The 15,879-nt window shown below is 61.9% G+C and overlaps 2 protein-coding genes across 3 annotated transcripts; one reads left to right on the top strand and one right to left on the bottom strand.

Moving 5' to 3' along the window:
- The first annotated feature begins 245 nt into the window (after positions 1-245).
- Positions 246-7,715, top strand: LHX5 (LIM homeobox 5). The gene is made up of 5 exons (XM_075039648.1): positions 246-1,026; positions 2,788-3,011; positions 4,254-4,531; positions 5,886-6,051; positions 7,348-7,715. The coding sequence occupies exons 1-5, from the start codon at positions 854-856 to the stop codon at positions 7,713-7,715; spliced, it is 1,209 nt and encodes a 402-aa protein (XP_074895749.1). The 5' UTR covers positions 246-853.
- A 2,449-nt stretch (positions 7,716-10,164) lies between these two features.
- Positions 10,165-15,625, bottom strand: SDSL (serine dehydratase like). 2 transcript variants are annotated; one of them, XM_075039647.1, is made up of 8 exons: positions 15,434-15,625; positions 14,025-14,211; positions 13,882-13,921; positions 13,651-13,790; positions 13,261-13,349; positions 12,915-13,142; positions 12,675-12,799; positions 10,165-12,509 (listed from the first exon to the last, which is right to left on the bottom strand). In XM_075039647.1, exons 2-8 carry the CDS (start codon positions 14,202-14,204, stop codon positions 12,316-12,318), a joined length of 996 nt encoding a protein of 331 aa, XP_074895748.1. In that variant the 5' UTR covers positions 14,205-14,211; positions 15,434-15,625; the 3' UTR covers positions 10,165-12,315. The 2 variants fall into 2 exon arrangements, with proteins under 2 accessions (XP_074895748.1, XP_074895747.1); XM_075039646.1 differs by lacking the exon at positions 15,434-15,625 and having other exon boundaries at positions 14,025-14,255.
- Positions 15,626-15,879: the final 254 nt, after the last annotated feature.

The following is a 15,879-nucleotide window of genomic DNA, read 5'->3' as shown; positions in this document are numbered from 1 at the left end:
TTTAAAAGAAAAAAAAAAAAAAAAAAAGAAAAGATTTGGTGGGAAACCGGGGGGGGGGGCGGTTTGCAGCTTGTGTATGTGTGTGTCCCCCCCCCCCGACCCCCCAGCCAGGTGCATACTCACTTCGCGGCACAGGTACAAGCCACCCTTCAACAATAGAGGCGCGTTGTTTTTTTCCCTCTGTGCCAAGCACAAGGCTGGAGCCAATTTAGATATGCTATAAATTAAGAGGTTGCCATGGTTACCGGCTTCCCATTGGCCCCTTTTGGGGCGACGCGACCCACCGCGTCACCAAATCTGAATAAGGATGCGCGAATTACTAAGGCGGGGGACAAAGCTGGCGATGGGGACAGCATGAGAGTGGCGGTGCGGCGGCGGCGGAGCACAGCGAGGCACCGGGGCTGCCGGTTGCAGGGGGGGGGTTCATGCACCCCTCCCGCCGCTCCCGCTGCCGCAGAAGCCGCCAGCAACGCGCCCGCCGTTCCGACGCCTCCCGGAAAGCTCCGGAGGGACCTTGGGGGGGGGGATTGGGGTTTTTTTTTTAAGTGTTGTTATTGTTTCGCGGGGGTGGTTTGGATTTTTTTTTTTAATTTTTATTTTTTGGGGGGGGGAGGGGGGGGAAGAGGCCAGCAGCGTTTTTTCCCTCCCGCCGCCGACGCTCCGGAGAGAAGAGGGTGAAGAACTTGACAGCCGCTCTGCTCCCCTCCCCTGAATTTTTCGTTATTCCCTTTTTTTTTTTTTTTAATTTTATTATTATCATCATCATTATTTTTTCCTGCCGTTCTGAGCCGCCGCCGTGTGCCGGCGCGGGGCTGACTTCTCGTTTGCGCGTCTCCATCCCCCGGCGGAGGTTATGATGGTGCATTGTGCGGGCTGCGAGAGGCCGATTTTGGACCGGTTCCTACTGAACGTCTTGGACAGGGCATGGCACATCAAATGCGTCCAGTGCTGCGAGTGCAAGTGCAACCTGACCGAGAAATGTTTCTCCAGGGAAGGCAAACTCTACTGCAAAAATGACTTTTTCAGGTGAGTCGCACGGGAAACCGAGAAGATGCGGAGCTTCGCACCGCGCCCGGCCCCCGCTGCCTTCCCGGGGTCTCCCCCGGAGCTTTGGGGGGGAGCTTCGGGGGGCTTCCCACCCATCCCTCCCTGCCGAGGAGCCGCACCGAGCCTGCCCCCCCACCCTCCAGTGGGGAAGCAGCCCACCCCCGGGCCGGGGGACCCCTGAGGGCTGGGGGGGGGGGGGGGGCGACTGCGCTACAGCTTCTGCTGCAGCCCGAGGTGGGGGTGACGAAGCTGTGTGTCCCCCCCTCATCCCAGTCTCCCCATGACCTTGCCTCCACCAGCACCGGGTCCCTCTCCGCCGGTGCCACCCCCCGCCCCGTCGCGGACAGGCCCCGGTGGGCAGCCGGGGGGGTCCCCCCCCCGCTTCGGGGCCCGGCCTGGCTTTCCTCGCCCCCCCCCCCCCCCCCGGGACTACAGGCCCTGGTGAAGCCGGTAGCCAAAATCTTTCTCTTCCCCCTACCCCCTAAGCCCCGCTGTCCGCCGCTCCTTAAACGCCCCTAATGACTGCGATAAGGTGCCGGTGAGGAAATTAGGGGCCGGGATGGGAAAAGGGGGGGGGGGGGCGATGACTTATGACTCCTAATGCTCTCACTACATCAACGTCACGGGGAGCAGCCAGGGAGGCAGAAGTTGTGCCGTGACCGGAGGGGAAAAAGGGGGGACCTTGCGTGGGCACCCCGGGGCCTGGCAGCCCCCGGTGTCCCCGGGGACCCGGCAGCGACAGCCCCCGGCTCCCGGGTTTTGGGGGTATTTTGTGTGTGTGTGTGTGTGCGTGTGGTTTTTTTGTTTGTTTTTTGGGGGGGTTGAGCGGTTTTGGGGGTTGGGGGTTTTTTTTATGTTTTGTTGTTGTTGTTGTTTTGGGGGTTTTTTGTTTTGGTTTTTTTATTATTATTTTTTTTTTCCTTGGGGAGATCGTTTCCAGCCGATTCGGATTCTCTGGAATTTTTTTTTGGTTTTGTTTTTTTTTAAAAAAGGCATCTCCTGGGGGGGGGGAATCAAACAAAAAAACCCAAACAACCGCTCTGCCTCCAGCGAAGGGAAGGAAAATTGGAGATTTCCAAAGCGCTCTTCCCGACAAGGAAAAAAAAAAAAATCCCCCTTCGGGAGAGCGGGACGGTGCCGGCGCCGGGCTGGGGACCCCGGGATGCTTCGGGGAGCGGAGCTCCCTCCTCGGCCGCCCGGTGTTGTTCGGGGTGCGCTGTGCCCCCCCCCACCCCGGGCACCCTCCGCTCCCTTTTTCCCTCTTTCTGGCCGTAATTAACCCCTTTTTCTCGCCGGGATTTTCAGGCCGGTACCGGGCGGAGCCCAGCTCCCCGCTCCCAGCCCGGGAGGCAGCGGCTGAAACGAAATCCATCCCCCCCCGCCGCTCTCCCCTCTGGCCCTTCTGAGGCCAAATCCTGTCGAAGATGCTCGTGTGTGTGTGTGTCCCCGGGTGGGGACACCCCAAACCCGAGCTCTTTCCCGCAGCCCACCCCGCGCCTGCGAGCGGGGGGCTGCGCGGGGCTGAAGGCTTTCCTCCTCCTCCTCCCCGCAAAGAGGCAGGGGGTGCGAATCGCCTGCTCCCCCAAATCTCCCAACGAGAGATGCTGGAGGACAAGGCTCCCGCCGTGGGATTTTGAGGAGGGGAGGGGGAAAATCGATATAAAGCAGCCCCCCCCCCCCCCCCCCCCGCAGCCCATCACCGCCGGGGCTTCCAGCTCTCGCTTTTTTCCCCTTTTCCAGGAGGTTTGGTACCAAATGCGCCGGCTGCTCCCAAGGCATCTCCCCCAGCGACCTCGTCCGGAAAGCCCGGAATAAAGTCTTTCACCTGAACTGTTTCACCTGCATGGTCTGCAACAAGCAGCTCTCCACGGGCGAGGAACTCTATATCATAGACGAAAACAAATTTGTTTGCAAAGAGGATTATTTGAACTCTCCCAGTTTGAAGGAAGGCAGCCTCAACTCAGGTACGAGCGGCTCAGCCCGCCGCATCGCCCGGGGATTCAACCCTACCGCTGGTACAGGCAGAACAGGCAGCGCCCGATCGCTCCGTGGTGCTGCCGGTACCTCCCGCCGGGCCGGGAAGGACGTTTTGGTTTTTTTGGGGGTGAGGGGCTGCACCCCGCAACCAGCCCGACACCCACCCCCCCCACCCCCCGTTAATCCGCCGGGGGGGGGGGAGAGGGAAGGGAGGGAATTGGGGGTGAAAGCCTTCAAACCGGGCGGAAGGCGCTGTGACACCCCCCCACGCGGGACGCGGACATGCGTGGGATGAGCGGTGGCCGAGGTGCAGCCCCGCAGCAGCATCGCTTTCTTTACACCCTCCGCTCGCCCCAGCTCCTGCCCCGCACACGGCCCCTACGGCAGCGGGGATGCGGGGCTGTGGGAAACCAGGACCCCCCCCCCCCGCCCCGACACCCCACTCCCGCGAGTGTGCCCGCTCCCCCCCCTTCCCCGCACCGCGGGGCCTGATCCTTCGCCTCCTTTCACCCAGAGGCAAAGCTCCCATTTGACTTCCTTGGAAGCTGTCTCTGCGTCAGGACAGCAGGATCAGGCCCACTCCTGCTGTCCCAGCCATGCCAGGCGCCTGTGCTCACCCCCTTCCGTGGGCTCTCTCTCCGTCCAGCACCCGGGGCCGGATCCTGCCACGCCAGTCAGTGGGGCCGCTGCTGTGAGCGAGGCGAGTAGAGCTTGGCCTTGGGGGAAGGGGGGGAGTGCTGGCATCAGTGTCCCCAAGTTTGGGGGGGGGGGGAGGTGGTTGGGGAGGGAGGGGTGAGCCAGGCTCAAGGCAGTGACTGGAGACCCCCCAGACCCTGACAGGGACCGGTTGCGTTTCTCCCAGCGGTGCACCCCGCTTCCCCACGTGAAAGGCGCAGGGGGGGAGAGGGGGGAGCGCCGGGGGCTGCGGTGGGCCTGGGGCATCACCCCCTCCCCAGCTTCCCTCCGGCCGGCACGACACGGTGCGCGGGGCCGGATCGGGCGGCGCTTGCCTGGAGCTCTTGCCTGATGTTGGGGGGAAGATGCTTTAGGGGTACCGGGGGGGCAGAGGCGATCTGCACCCCTTGCTGCTCTCCAGCACACCCCCCCCCCAACCCCTCTCCTGGAAAGCGGCCGGGCCGGGTGGGCCGAGGAGGGCAGAGGAGAGGGGGGTTGATCTCTCCCCTAAGTCATCCGCGCCCCCCCCTTTCCTCTCTGGGTCTCCTTTACAGTGTCCTCATGTACAGACAGGAGTTTGTCCCCGGATCTCCAGGACCCCATGCAGGACGACACCAAGGAGACGGACAACTCGACCTCCTCGGACAAGGAGACCACCAACAACGAGAACGAGGAGCAGAACTCGGGTACCAAGCGGAGGGGGCCCCGCACCACCATTAAAGCCAAGCAGCTGGAGACCCTCAAAGCTGCCTTCGCCGCCACCCCCAAACCCACTCGCCACATCCGAGAGCAGCTGGCCCAGGAGACCGGCCTCAACATGAGAGTCATCCAGGTAGGGCAACCCCAGTCCCCCTGCCCCGTCGTAGCCCTCCCCGCCCGACAGCGTGATGTCACGAAGCTGGCCGGCGATGTCATTCCCGCCGCGGAGCGAGGTTCCTGTGACATCAGAGCTTCGCGGGGCCACTTCCTCGCGCGGAGACGGGGAAAGGAGAAGGGGTGCTGGGAGGAGCCCAGATAGTTCGAGGCCGTGACGGTCTCCCCCAGGTGCTGGGAAGGTGTTGGGGTGCTGAGGGTGGTCCCACGAGTGGGGGAAATGGGGACGGGCAAACCCCATCCGTCCCCTCCAGCGTCACCCCGGGCCCAGCCTTGCACCCACCCCATGCTCCCGTGGGTTAGTGGGGATCCCCCACCCTGTGCTTTAATGCACCGGCCCCTTGGGGAAGAGATGAAACCCAGCCCCAAAACGTGAGCCGGCTGGGTTCCCCCGGGGCTGAGCAGGATCCCGCGGCGTGCCGGGGAGATGGATGCTCCGGCCTCGTGAACGCAAGGAGAAGCCATTGCGCTCTGCAGGCAGCCCGGCACTTTCTTACCGCGCTGCCCCCGTGAAGAAAATCCCTGTGGAAATGTAGGAATTAATGGGCTTTAATAAAGGCATTAATAGGGGAGGACTTTCCAGCTTTGCTGGTAGCGGAGCTGCGAGTCCTGACTCCCGGTGGAGGAGAGCGGGAGAAGTCCCCGGAGGAGTGCGATGTGCTCGTTCCCCCATACCGGGGGGGACATAGAGGGGGGGAGAGTGGGGCAATAATCCAGACACCCCACCAGGCTGGGGGAAAGGCGTACGTGGGCTGAGGCCGTGCGGTTTGGACGAGGCGATGCCTCGTAGAGAAGCGGCCGCGTTTTCCCCTTCCCTTTTATCTCCATCCTCTCCGGCCGGCTTTTCTTCCGACTCCCTGCCCGCCGCCGCAGGTGCTCATCTCCCTGCTCCCCGCTTTCCACCTACTTCTGCCACGATCCGGAGTTCCTGCCCCCTTTTTCCTTCCCTCTTTTCCTCTCTTCTTTCCCTCCCTATAAGGAAAAATTCTTCTTCCCATATCCTCTGGCTGCCGTAAGGACAGACAGGCTGAGGATGCGCACAGGGGGACGCAGCCGGGGAGCCAGGATTTTCATAAGCCTCGTTATTTTGTTTGTGTCCCCCCCTGCCCCATGCACCTTGTGGGGCTATTGGCAGCGGGGGGGGGGGGTGTCATTAAAACCCACCCAGAGGCAGGAAAACCCATCCCCTCCCAGGCAGGTCCAAGATTTCCATCCCTTTCCCCAGCCATCCCCCGACCAAATTTGGGGTGGGGGTCCCCCTGACGTAGAGGGTACCCCATCCCCGGTGGATGCTGACGCCGGCCCCGCCACAGGTCTGGTTCCAGAACCGCCGGTCCAAGGAGCGTCGGATGAAGCAGCTGAGCGCGCTGGGTGCCCGCCGGCACGCCTTCTTCCGCAGCCCACGCAGGATGCGGCCCCTCGGCGGCCGCCTCGACGAGTCCGAGATGCTCGGCTCGACGCCCTACACGTACTACGGAGGTGAGGGACCGGCCGTGGGGGCCCTACCCCATCCACCCCCCTCCCAATTCCTTCCCTCCTTCTTCCTCTTTGTTCCTTCCCTGTCCCGCTTCTCCCCGGGTTTGTTTGGTTTTTTTTTTTTAATTTTTTTTTTTCCCCGACCCCCGGAGCCGCCCCACCGCAGCATCCCTGCCCACCCCACGCGTACCGCCGCCGTGCGATTCGCACACCGGTGGGCATCCCCGCGCAGACACCCGTGCTCACACCCGTGCACACGCACACGGCCACGAAGACACGGCCACGCACGGTGCCCCCCCCTCCTGGGGCATGGTGGTGGGGCGGCAGCCCCTCTCCCACAAACAAAGCCCCAGCTGCGGGGCTTTTGTGCCCCTTTCAGGCCACATTTGTTCCAATTACCTCCCGGCCCCGCAGCATATGGAAGGTCACTGCCGCCGGGCTGGCCCCCCCCCACCTCCCTTCTCCCCCCCCCTGCTCCATGCAGACCCCCCCATAAGCTGCATTTTCAAAGCCTCCCCTCTGACGAGGGGCTTTCCAGGCACCCCTTGCTGCCCTGCAGTTAGTTTCTAGATCCCTTCCAGGCTGCTAAACATATATATAATTTCCCCATGATGTTTTTTTTCCCCCATTTTATATACATTTTCCCCCCATTATATCTATTTTTCCCCCATTCCCTTTACATATATTTTTCCCCCATTCCCTTTACATATATATTTTTTACCCCATTCCCTTTACATATATATTTTTACCCCATTCCCTTTACATATATATTTTTTTCCCATTCCCTTTACATATATATTTTTTTCCCATTCCCTTTATATATACTTTTCCCCTATTCCCTTTACATATACTTTTTCCCATTCCCTTTACGTATATTTTTTTCCCATTCCTTTTATATATACTTTTCCCCCTTTCCCTTTATATATATATTTCCCCCCCCCCCCATTAAATAAGCATTAAATTGAGCCCATCCTCCCCCCAGATGCCCCAGCCCCAGGCTCCTTGCCCTCCTCCATCCCTGCCCTCCTCCATCCCTTCCCTCCCTCCAGACCAGGCAGGGAGAGGGTGATGAGCGCTGCAGCCCTTAGGACGGGCTTATTTCTCTCTGGGGTCGGGCTCAAATTTGCAGCCGGCGCTTTGGGCCCCGCACCCCAGGGGCCAGCAGAGTATTTCGGGGGGGGGGCTGGTCCAGAGGGGAGCACAGGGCTGGGTATGGGGCACGGTGGGATTCTGGAATTTTTTTTTTTTTTTTTGGCTCCCGGGGGGACCAGCTCCATCTTTTTCTCCCACCTCCCGCAGATTACCAAGGTGACTACTACGGACCGGGAGGCAATTATGACTTTTTCCCCCACGGGCCGCCCTCCCAAGCCCAGTCCCCGGCCGACTCCAGCTACCTTCAGAACTCAGGACCCGGCTCCACACCCCTGGGACCCTTGGAGCCCCCAATAAGCGGACACCACTCCTCAGAAAACCAAAGGTACACGGATATGATCTCGCATCCCGACACCCCCAGCCCCGAGCCGGGGATGACCGGTTCGCTGCACCCCATTCCGGGGGAGGTCTTCAGCGGGGGGCCCAGCCCACCCTTCTCCATGTCCAGCAATAGCGGCTATAGCGGGGGGCTCTCGCACCCCAACCCGGAGCTCAGCGAGGCGGCGGTGTGGTAGGCCTGGCGTGGGCACGCGTGCGCGCGTGGAGGGGGACAAAACGCCCCCGCGTTCCCCCGGCCCACGCGTGTCCCCCTCCCCAGCCCCGGACCGGGGCGCGTCACGTCGCCGGATAAAGACCCCCCCCCTCCCCGACTCCGATGCCAAAACGCATCCCTGCATCCCCCCCTACCCTCCCCATCACTGCAGAACACCCCCCCTCGCCCCCTTTCCCTGGGATTTTGGGGCCACCCCGCTACCTCCCCCTCCTGGCACCTTTTCCCCCCCCCCCCAACACTGGGTGGGTGGGGGGGCAATGAATGGTGCCCAGCCCCGAAGAACCCCCCCCGCCGGCGTCGGGACCACCGCCTCTCGGACCAAAGCTGAACTCGCCTGGACACAGGTCCCACCGCCCTGGCGGCATCTGGGGAGGGGGTGTTAGGCCAGGGCTCCCCCCCCACACACTAATTAGCATCCTTTTTAATTATCCCCTACCACATTGTGGAAGGGGGGGGGGGGGGGAAATGGGGAATAGCAGGAATAAACACCCTCCCCTGGCCTTGTTTTTGTTGTTCCCATTTTATCCCCAAGGAGAAGGTGGGTTCGGACCCGGTTTTTGGTGATGGGGGGGTGCGGGGGGGGGGAGGAGCGGGCCCAGGGCTGCCCCAGTGACTGGCTGAGATTGGGCTCCCACGCGGCAGAAAAGACACCAGAAAGAGTCAGAAACAGGAAAAAATACAACAAAAAAACCCAATAAACAAAAAACCCAGAACAAAACCAACCCAACCACCACAACAGCAGAAATTAAACCTGAGCCTCATGCCGAGTCCCACCCCAACATTTCCCGGAGGCTCCGCCAATTTAAGGATGTATTATAGTTTTTGCTTCTAGTTTCTTTATTTTGTATAAAGGAGAAACAAATAAAGTATGTTTTTGTGTTTACTGATTATTTATTGTACTTTAGTCATCGGAGGCTCCGAATTTTTCTATTTTGAAGGCGGGGAGGGGGTGGCGCCGGGGAGGGGGGCAAGAGGATAGAAGGGAAAAAAAAAAAAAAGGAAGGAGAATGGAAAAGGAAAGAAAAAAAGTTGTTTTCTGAAAGCGTCGTGGGTTTCCTGTCCCCGCTGCCTCTTGCGGAGGCTGTTAGTGTGAATGGCTCTTGTTGTTCAATGTGAATAAAAAACCTTTTAGTTACCTACTGTTCGGTCACCTGGTCCCTTTCATTTTATTTTTTTTTTTTTTTTTTTTTTTTTTTTTTTTTTTTTTTTTTTTTTTTTTTAAGACAAGACCATGAGAGACGCTGGCTGGGCTGCCCTGTTTCCCCCACTGTCCCCCAGCCCTGCGTGGGGTCTGGGGGAGCGGTCCCCAGGGTGGGACGGGTGCTGTGGTCCCCGTACAAGGTGATGCTGCTCTCTCCAGGGCTGCATCACCCACCGGGTACCCCAGTCCCCCCCAGTCCCCCCATCATCCCAGCTCTCTGGCACTGGGCAGGGGGGGCACGTTACCTGGCTCAGCACCTTCCCCCGCAGCAGACAGCCTGGTGCATCATTTCTTTCTCCCTGGGGGGGGGGGAGATATTGTGTGTACCTCCCCAACACCCCCCCCACACACACCCTGAGGGCACCCACAGCCCTGCTGGCAGAGCATGCCCATGGGGGAGCTGGAAGAGCGCTGGGGGGTCAGCAGGGCTGCTGGGGGGGGGGACGCGACACACCAGGAGGGGACAACACCAAGGGGGGGGTGTCCATGAACGCCTTCAGCAGCTTTCGCCCTAGGGGGGCACCCAGGACAGGCAGGAGGGGGTATCCTCCCCCAGCACCCCATTCCCCCCCTCCCCCCTTGCTTTCCCTCTCTTGTTTTCCAAGATACAAAAAGAAATAAAGTCCAAGGCAGGTTGCAGCTCTGAACTAATATTTAAAATGCAAAATCATGGCAGACTTCCCCCCCCCCCCCCTTGTCTTGCAGTAAAAAGATATAAACAGAATAAATTACCTTCCCTCACTGGCTTACGAGAGTCCCTCTCTCCTGACCTGAATTTTAAGTCCTGGCTTGGTTGTAGCACGGAGCACCAATGATTTATGAAAAGCCAGCCACTTCTCTGCATATTTTCTCTGTTCAGCCAAGTGGTGGAATTTATCCTTCCTATACCATTACCAGCATTAATAACAAGGTGGCGAACGAGCCAGGCCGAGCCCTAAGGGATCCCTCAGCCAGGATCTGCGGCCGTCACAAAGACGCTGGACTCCCATCACCCGCCCAGCAAAGCGCCTTCTCCCCTTTTAACAGGTGGGGAAACTGAGGCAGGAGTGCAGCCGGCCGCTGCCTTCTGCTCCACCCCTCCCAGGCTGTCAGCGTTAGCAGGTAACGGGCGCTTTTTATAACATATTGTTAAATAATTCCCTCCCAGCATCATTCTGAGGATTATAAAATGGAGCACAAGGTCATTCACTGGGTAAACACTGGCTGCTGCTATTTATTATTATTTATTATTATTATTATTCCCAAGGCAAACACCTGAGGGCTGTTTGCAGGCTGCTGGGGCACCCCATCTCTGGGATCCAGGGCAGGGACAGGCTGCAGGAGGGATTTTTGGATGATGCTGGTGTGCTCCGAGCTGCCACCCACCTCCCATGCGGGGGGGCTGGGGGGGTGGGCTCTGTGCAGGACAGGGCTCAGCGGGAGCACCCACCCGAGCAGGGACCCGCCGGCACGGAGGAGGTTTATCAGTTGGACCCCGCAGCTCGGAGCTGGGTGCAGGAGATGAACCAAATCTTCCCCCAAGTCACTGGCCGGGGGCTGCTGCCCCCCCCGGGCTCACCCGTCCCCGCAAACACCCACCCGTGGCTTGGCGCTGGCAGAAGGGACCTGACGGCTGGGGAAAACACGGTGTCACGCAAAAGGCTGGATGCGAGCCATGGAGCAGGGTGACTATGGGTGACCCCCCCACCACCGCCACCGGCTGGGGTGTCCCCCCGGTAACCTGCACCCCCATATCCCTGCCAGGGACATCCAAAGGCCAAAGGCTCCCTCGCCAAGGCAAGGAGGGGACAAAGCTCCCTGTCGGGGTGCTCGGGGGAGTCACCCCAAACCCCACCACGGCCGTGCCCGTGTCACCACCAGCAATAATTCTCCCGGGGGGCCGTGCTGGGGAAAACACCCCCAGGACTCCCGGCTCCCCCCAGGCCCCGGCAGAGCAGCATCAGTCCTGGGAATAAACTTCTTTTCAAAAGCTGTTGGACAAACATCAATGCTATTTTTTTTTCTGACCTTTTTCCCTTTTTTTTTTTTTTTCTTTCAGAAAGGGAAGGTCTGCAGAAGGTGGAAAGTAATCAGGTTTTGGACCTGGGATAAAAAATGGCTGGAGTACGTTGTGCTGACTCCTTATAATTAATAGTGTGCCTCGTAATAGGATTCTCCAGCCTTCGGTGCTCCCTGGAAACACCTTTTTACATAAGATATTGCTCACGATGGAGCGGCAGAGTTTTGATTTATGGGGTTTTGGCCTCCAAGAAGCACCTGGGGAGCTGGCCTGGCCGGTGGGATGTACGAGGGGGAGAGGGGAAAAGGGCCGAAGGCAGGGAGGGTCTTTCGGGGGGGGTTGGCAGCCAAGTCCCGGGGCAGGCACCCGGCCAGGGGAAAGGACTTTTTGGGGGATGCCTGTGATCCGGGGTCTGAGCTGGTCCTGGGGCTGAACCCCCTCTGCTCCGAAAGGGAGGAGGAGGAGGCTGAGAAGGATTTTGGGGCAAGAGAAGGCTTGTCTCCCTGCCCGGCATCACCGGGTGATGCCTGGGGCACGGGCTCAGCTGGGGAACAGAGGAGAAGTTGGGGACCCCCAGTGGGAGAAAGACCCCCCATCACCCAGGGATGGAAGAAATGTTTTTTTGCGGGGGACACAAAAAACCCAGTGAGGTGCAACAGCAAAGGGCTAAAAGCAAATGCAGCACTAGAGAGTGGGAACGGGGGAGAGCAGGAAAGCCTGGAGGAAAGCGGGAATGGGAAAAAGAGTGGGATGGGGGGAAAAGGGGGGTCAAGGGGGCTCAGGGATGGGGTACGCACACGCGTGTTGGTACACCTCGGGGCTCGCGGGTGTTAGACACAGCCGGGGAGCTCCGCCGATAAATCACCGTAACAAGCGGGTCCGTGCGTGTTGTTCTCTTCCGACCGCAGACAGCGCGGCAGGAACGGGAGAAGATTGTAATAATTAATAATCATTAGAATAATAATGCATAAAGACAGTAGCAAAGTAATTAGTCAGAGAGGGAGCGCTTGCTAATTGAGGCGGGGAGCTGCAGTCCAAACAGGAGCAGGGGAGGGAGAGGAGGGGGGACCGAGGTTTGGGGGATGTGGAAGGGGATGCCCGGCCCATCCAAGGGGCACAGGGGGACACGCGTACCCCAGTCCTGCCCTCGGACAGGCAGGGAAGGCACAGGCAGGACCCCGGCTCCATCCCTGCCTGCGGTGCGAGCCCCGGTCTCGTCCGCCCCGCGTGCCTCAGTTTCCCCATCCCTACATGGATGCCGCGTTCTGGTGCAGAGGCTGCTGGAGGAACCCGTCATTTTAGTTATTTCGGAAGGAAAGCAAAGCAGGGGGTGCCGTCGTGTCCCTTTCCTCGGGGTGGGCGTCAGTCCAGCCCCAACTGGTTCTTCAGGGCCTGCAGCTGGGCCGCCTGGACGCTGCTGCCCCCGCACACCACCACCACCACGGAGTCCAGCGGGGTCCGCAGCCGCCCCTCGCGCTGCAGCCGCTGCAGCCGCCCCGCGTAGAGCAGGGCCAGGGCCGCCCCGCACGCCGGCTCCACCAGCATCCTCTCGTCATCTGCGGGGACGAGAGCCCGGGGGGACCCCCCCCGAGTCGCCCATCAGCCCCCTGCGGAACCGGGGTCCTCCCAGCACCCTGATTTTGGCACCTGCCAGGCCAGCCCCAAAACCCGGCGGCGTCCCCCGTCGCCCCCCGCGCCGTGCCCGGCTGAGCCCCGCTCACCCAGGAACCGCTCCGCGGCTCGCACAGCCTCCGCGTCCTCCACCACCTGGGAGATGACCTGGCATTCCCGGGCACACTCCAGCGCCCGCGCCGCCACCTTCTTGGCTCCCAGACACTTGGCCACGCTGGGACGGGAGGGGACGGAGGCGGTCAGGGTGGTCCCGGGACCCCTTCGGTCAGCTGGGCTGAGACCCGCCAACTCGTTGCACGCGCGGCCGCTCCCGCAAAAACCCGGCTCACCTGGTGATGTCGGGCAGGGAGACGAGCCGGCCGGCCGCCAGCGCCGCGTGGAAGCTGTGGGCCCCCCGGGTCTCGGCGGCGACGATGGGGACGTCCCGCCAGCCCACCTGGTGCAGGCCGGCCACGACGCCGGCCAGCAGCCCCCCGCCACCCACCGCCAGCAGGATGGCGTCCGGTTTGGTTTCCAGCGAGTCCTTCAGCTCCCGGACCAGGCTGGCATGACCCTGCCTGGAAGGCGAGGAGCAGGGGTGGGGGGGGGGGGGCAGAGGATGCGGTGCGGGGGTACCCCGCGCCAACCCGGACCCCGGGGATGGGGAGGCAGGAGCTGAGCCCTGGCAGAACTCACCACACCGATGGGTGGTCGAAGGGGTGGATGCTGACCCAGCCTTCGGTCTGTGCCAGCTCCAGGGCTCTCCTGTTGGCTTCATCCCACACCTGGAGGGGGGGGGGATGATGGGGGCTCAGCGGGGCCGCATCCAGCCCTGGTGCCCCAGAGATCGGTCCCTTGTCACCGGGGGGCTGGGGGACACCAGAAACCCACGCGGGGCTGAGGTGGGGGGTCCCTGGGGTGACCCTGCCGCAATGCCGGGGTGCAGGCGATGCAGGAGGGGACCATTTCGGGCTGGGGTTTGCCATGCACAGCCCCGGCGTCGCAGAGCAGCCTGAGCTCAGGATCAGCCCCCTCTGGTCCGTGTCCCCCCCCGGACCCCAGTTTTAGGGGCTGCCGCCGGGTTACCTGGCCAGAGACCTCCACCTCCGCCCCCAGCTCCTCCAGTTTGCGCACCGTGGTGGGACCGGTGGTACTGGGGACCACGACGGTGACCGGGAACCCCAGCTTTTTGGCCGCGTACGCTGCCGCCAGACCGGCGTTCCCCCCTGCGGAAAGCGGGGGGTCAGGCAGGTAACACACGCTCCCCACATTACCCGTGAGCATCCCCCCCCCCCCCGTAGCTCGGACCCCGATTACCTGAAGAGCAAACGAAACGGCGGCAGCCCTTCTTGGCGGCCTGAAAAGCAGGAGGGAAGGAGGGAAGGGGGACGGCTGCGTGTCCCCCCGACCCCGCGCTCCCCCCAAAAAAATCCCACGAGCAGCACCCTGCCCACGCTCACCTCCTGGCAGAGGTGGCCGATGCCGCGGATCTTGAAGGAGCCCGTGGGCTGGACGTTTTCCAGCTTCATGTAGACCTTGGTGCCCGCTGCCCTGGAGAGGGGTAGGCTCTCCAGGATGGGCGAGATGATGTGGAAGGGCTTCTCGCCTCCGTCGGGCTGGGCTGCCGTGGGCCCGGCCATGGATGCTCTGCCACGGAGAGGCATCGGCTGATCCCTTCGGGGTCCCCGTCCCCCCCCCCCCACCGCAGCCCCGGTGTCCATCCCGTGCGGGGCACGGGACCCCCTCCGGAGGGACAGGGCTGTGCCCAGTGTCACCTCCCGGTTCTGGGATGCCAGAGCCCCAAGACAAGCTGGGTCACCCCCTCCTCCTGGTCCCCAAGACCCCGGTATCCCCGAACGCTCCCCATCCCCAAATTCAGCCAGGGCCACCCCACGGCGGGGGATTACCTGGCGTCCCGTGGGACCTCGCTGCGTGTCCCCAGCTCCTCGCCCACAGCCGCAGCGGGATTTGGGGGACGGAGGAGGGAGAGGCGACGTCAGAGGGGCCGTGCCGGTGTCCCCAAGTCCGGCCACGCAGCAGGGCGAGGGGCAGGGGTTAAACATTGCCCCGACCCCGGCTGTTTGCTCAGCACCCGGCCAGTTTTTCCAGCTGCTGGGCTGGATCCGTGCCGAAAGCACCCAGCCACGGCCCGGGCAGAGTGCCGGGGTGTCCTGAGCGGGGACAGTCACGTGTGGCCCCGGCAGCCAAATTCCAGGAGCTTTCACATGCCCAGGAGATGGGATGTGGGTGCCCAGGAGATGGGATGTGGGTGCCCAGGAGACGGGGGAAAAAGGACAGGCAGGTCCCACATGACTTTGGGGGTCCCCCAGGGTTTGCCCCCACCACCTGGGTGCAAGCACCGGCTCTTCTTGCGTCCAGCCAGACACACGTCCCAGCGGATTTGAGGACTTTGCCCATTTGACCCGGACCCCTGGCGTAACGAGGGCAGCCCGCACGCCCCAAATCCCCAGCAGGCAGCCGAGACACCCCCATCGCCTCCAAACCATCGCACCCCTATGCCAGCCCTGCTGGGGGGGGGGTCAGCCCTGCCAACTGGGTAAGCCCACTGGGATGAGCCCCCCCCCCAGCTCTGGCTGGCCAAGCCGGGCACCCTGCAGGCAGGAGGGGTCCGGGTGGGGGGTCCGGGTGGGGGGCACAGTCCCCACACAGCTCGCAAAGGTGCCCCACGAGCATCCCTGGGAGAGGGGGCTGCCCAGCCAGGATCGGGCCAAGACCCCAGGTCCAGCAGCCCCCAGGCAAAGCAGGCAGAGCCCCCCCCCCCTTCCTCTGGAACAGCCCAGGACCCCTTCTTGTCACCCAGTCCTGGTGACACCCCCCAGGGTAAGGGTCCCCCCAGCACATGCCCTACCTCTGTGCCAAGGGGCTGGCTCTGTCCCCAGCAGGCGAGGAGGAAGAAGGTGGGATCTGGAGGAAGGTCCGACCCTGGCTCCCGCAGAGGATTTCTCTGTCCCTCCGGCCGGGAGGACTCTGAAAGCAGACTGCTTTGGCACAAAGTTAGTCCAGTCCCTCTCCATGGCGGCTCCGTGGGGGTCCCAAGGGGGGGGCTACTGCACACGAGCTGGCAAAGGGAGTGCACTGGGAACCCACCCACTCCCCCTGGCTCTGCCCCCAGAATACAGAATTTCAGTCCCCTGACCCAAACTGTGCTGCAAAGCCCCCCTGAGAGCATCGCTAATGACAGGCACTGAGCAGGGCATGGGCTCCAGGGCAGCCCTGTTCCTGATGGAGCTGGCCTTCAGAGGCAACGAAATACCTAACTCCCTGCTTCTCACGCCATTGTTAGGCTTCAGGGTG

Source organism: Buteo buteo, chromosome 11 (genome assembly GCF_964188355.1).
Source record: "Buteo buteo chromosome 11, bButBut1.hap1.1, whole genome shotgun sequence".
In the NCBI taxonomy this organism is placed as follows: domain Eukaryota; kingdom Metazoa; phylum Chordata; class Aves; order Accipitriformes; family Accipitridae; genus Buteo; species Buteo buteo.
Note: the sequence above shows the minus strand (reverse complement) of the source record. Positions and strands in the feature narration are given on the sequence as shown.

What these genes read in the sequence shown, in the direction of transcription:
- LHX5 (XM_075039648.1), top strand. Translation starts at nt 854, where the DNA reads ATGATGGTGCATTGTGCGGGCTGCGAGAGGCCGATTTTGGACCGGTTC. An exon ending in GGAAGGCAGCCTCAACTCAG is followed by an intron (nt 3,012 to 4,253) that starts GTACGAGCGGCT and finishes TCTCCTTTACAG; the next exon opens with TGTCCTCATGTACAGACAGG. An exon ending in TCAACATGAGAGTCATCCAG is followed by an intron (nt 4,532 to 5,885) that starts GTAGGGCAACCC and finishes GCCCCGCCACAG; the next exon opens with GTCTGGTTCCAGAACCGCCG.
- SDSL (XM_075039646.1), bottom strand. Translation starts at nt 14,228, where the DNA reads ATGCCTCTCCGTGGCAGAGCATCCATGGCCGGGCCCACGGCAGCCCAG. An exon ending in TCGGCCACCTCTGCCAGGAG is followed by an intron (nt 13,922 to 14,024) that starts GTGAGCGTGGGC and finishes CCTGCTTTTCAG; the next exon opens with GCCGCCAAGAAGGGCTGCCG. An exon ending in CCGTTTCGTTTGCTCTTCAG is followed by an intron (nt 13,791 to 13,881) that starts GTAATCGGGGTC and finishes CGCTTTCCGCAG; the next exon opens with GGGGGAACGCCGGTCTGGCG.